Genomic DNA, 3,376 nt, shown 5'->3' with positions numbered 1-3,376 from the left:
TGATGTAAGGTACCATTATAGGCTCTGGGGAAACAAAAGACACCCATGTCATTGACACCAAGGAATTTGCATTTTGCTAAGGGAATACAACTCTGCAGGAATAGGTAAATGCAGAGGATGTATAAAATGAGAAAAAGTAATTTTGAGAGGGAAGAAACACTTTGCAACTTGGCAGGTTTAGAAAAGTAGGAGAAGAGACATCATTTGAGGGCTTTTGTAGAAAGCAAAGGATGTTCAAAGGTGACAATGAGGAGAGAGGATATTCCAGATACAGGGAACTACTTGTCAAAACCCATATAACTTAAAATCCAATCTGATTAGAAACTCATCCTTCTCTTTTCTCAATTCTCATTGCTCACTACTCCATTCATGCTAAGAAGATTGCTTTAAATTATCACTTTAAGTACTTTCCCTATCACCCATGTTTCCTTTCTCAACTTCATCCTAATTGGCACTTAGGATAGGTTAGCTTGCGTTGATGCTTGTCATTTCATTCACGTGACCTATCTCCTCATGTGGGATCAAAAAAACTCAGAGATTTTCCTAAGGATGTTATCAAGTCCAAGTCTTCCCTAAATATGAATTCAGTATTTTTGAAACTGCCCCTTCCTTTCTTTTGCATTGCTAATTATTCCATGATTAGGCTATTGCTTTTGATACTTTGTTATAATATTATCCATTAAAATAATAATTCTGTAGTTGCTGGGTAGCATCAACATTCTTTCCAAAGTGGCTCCTTACTCCTTACTTCTATGAAAGAGTGTACATTTGAAGAGAACCTTATAAAAGGGAAATGTCATAAAAGACAAAGTAAAGTGGTATATTTTTGTATAATAATGATGATGCCTATATACTATTTTCTCTTTATTCATTCAAGTGGAAGACAGAGGATAAGAAACTGAAATGAACTGGAGTACCTTGAGAGAATTCACTTTGGAGGGGTTTTCCCAGTACCCCAAACTTGAAACCACCCTCTTTATCTTATGCCTCTTGATGTACTTGGTAACCCTATTGGGGAACAGCATTCTCATTACAATCAGCATACTGGATCTGCACCTTCACACTCCCATGTACTTTTTCCTCAGCAATCTCTCTTTCATGGACATCTGTTACACAACTTCCTCTGTCACTCCTATGGTCATGAAATTCATAGTGAAAAGAAATACTGTTCCTTTCACAGCATGTGCCCTGCAAATGTATCTCTCCCTTGCCATGGGGTCCACAGAGTGTTTGCTCCTTGCCATGATGGCATATGACCGGTATGTGGCAATCTGTCATCCCCTAAGATACTCTAACATCATGAATAAAAGAGTCTGTCTACAGATGGCAGCTGGGTCCTGGATAACAGGTTGCCTTACTGCCTTGCTTGAAACAAGTTCTGCCCTGCAGCTGCCTCTCTGTGGGAGCTCCATCAATCACTTTACATGTGAAATCTTAGCCCTGCTTAAGTTAGCTTGCACGAGCTCATTGGCCATGGACATGATGATGCTGGTGGTCAGTGTGTTCCTCCTTCCAATCCCAATGCTCTTAATTTGTATCTCATACAGTTTCATTCTCTTCACTATTCTAAGAATCAACTCAGCAGATGGAAGATGCAAAGCTTTCTCCACCTGCTCTGCTCACCTTACAGTGGTGATCTTGTACTATGGGACTGCCCTTTCTATGTATCTGAAACCATCATCGGTGGATTCACAAGAAACTGATAAGTTCATAACTTTGTTTTATGGGGTGGTTACTCCCATGCTTAACCCCATTATTTATAGCTTAAGAAATAAAGAAGTGAAAGGGGCTGTAAAAAAACTACTGAGCAGAAATGTCTTTTCACAGAGACTCTGAAAGCCTGGATATTGAGCTTATCCTTGGCAAGAAAACAGTTGGATTCCCAAAGAAAGGGGTAAGGAGGATTTCAGGTCTTAGGATGTAGGTTTCAATTCATATCATTGGTATGGGTATTTCTTCTTTTATAGCGTAACGTAGGTCTACCATGATTTACTAGGGGATGTCATGAGTTTCTGTCAAGAAAAGCAATGGTCAACTTGTTGGCAATGAGCCTCTGGATTTACAGTACCTGTGTTTGCCCTCAAATAAGTCTGTCACCAAGTGTGCTCCAGTCTTTCCAGCAAAGGAGAACCTTCAGAGTCTGAACTGTCAACATTGCATTTGAGTCTAGTGCTAATAGCATTCCATCCTGAGGTATCAGGAGAGGACCTTAGGGAAAGAATGTATCATATGAAAGAAATAAAAAGTCATATGCTCATATGAATGGTTGAATAAAATGTTTTCCATAAAATTCTAAACAACACTTTGAAAGGGGAGTGACTATAGTTCCATCAGTGGGAGAAAAATGACTACTGAATAGACGTGGGATTTTCCAAGTGATGTTGACATTTGATTTCAAAGTAGATCATGATGATATCCTCCATTTCTACTTTTTTAAATGATGCATGAGTTAGTAGTCATTTTGTAGCTTTGTTAAACTGTGGTCTAATGAAAGAAATAAACAAGAGCAATTTGGAATTAGAATGCATGTAGAAGGAGAAACTCTATGTTCTAATAATGATCACAACACTTCAGCACCTTCCCATCCTTAATTTTTGAAATTTAGTTTCTCATTGATCTTACAGTGTTCCATAAGTAATCTATAATTTTATAGAACTACAGAGTGACTTAGATCATCCATGATCTTTTTTTAAATTAAAAGTAGAAATTGAGGAATTCCTCATTATGAAGAAATATATGTGTTGTATGTTGAAAACATAAAATGGTAACTGCATTACCTTGGGCAAGTCATTTCCTCTCTTTGCGGTTTATTTTTTTATTTGTAAAATCGAGTTATACTAAATGATCTATAATGGACACTTATACGTTTAATGTTCCTTAATTCTACTAAATTTTCTCCCTTATACTTTGTTAAAAACTTAAAAGCCATCGATAGAATTATCTAAAATAACCAATAACTTGGAAGATAATATGTGAAATACTTTTATTATTTTCTTATTTCAATTCATTTTATTTTGAATTCAAAAGATAAGTACAAATATTCAAATATATGAATAAGTGTATAGTGAGAGAACATGTAACCTGAGATAAATAATAATTCATGTGTCTCAAACTTCCATTACTCCATGGTCATTACTCTCCCCTCCCAAAGAAACTGCACATACTTATTTTATTACAATAGAGGAGTATAATAGACATCATTTTTATTTTCCTGACCCTTTTAACTTTTATCTGCTTTGTGTGCAATGTGAACTTTTGATTGCACTACATTTAACAAAACAAAAATGTCAAGCATTTTGATCTTTGGTTCTTCTTTATTCACTCTGCAGCACTTCATAGAAGTCCTCCAATATTCATTTTTTATATGCAATATAAA

The 3,376-nt window shown here is 36.0% G+C and overlaps 1 protein-coding gene across 1 annotated transcript; it reads left to right on the top strand.

The window, feature by feature from the left end:
* Positions 1-903: 903 nt before the first annotated feature.
* LOC140523031 (olfactory receptor 2K2-like) lies at positions 904-1,836 on the top strand. The gene has a single exon (XM_072638130.1). The coding sequence runs from the start codon at positions 904-906 to the stop codon at positions 1,834-1,836; it is 933 nt and encodes a 310-aa protein (XP_072494231.1).
* The last annotated feature ends 1,540 nt before the right edge of the window (positions 1,837-3,376 follow it).

Source organism: Notamacropus eugenii, chromosome 1, assembly GCF_028372415.1.
Source record: "Notamacropus eugenii isolate mMacEug1 chromosome 1, mMacEug1.pri_v2, whole genome shotgun sequence".
NCBI classification, from domain to species: domain Eukaryota; kingdom Metazoa; phylum Chordata; class Mammalia; order Diprotodontia; family Macropodidae; genus Notamacropus; species Notamacropus eugenii.
The sequence above is the reverse complement of the archived record's forward strand: the minus strand, read 5'-3'. Positions and strand labels throughout refer to the sequence as shown.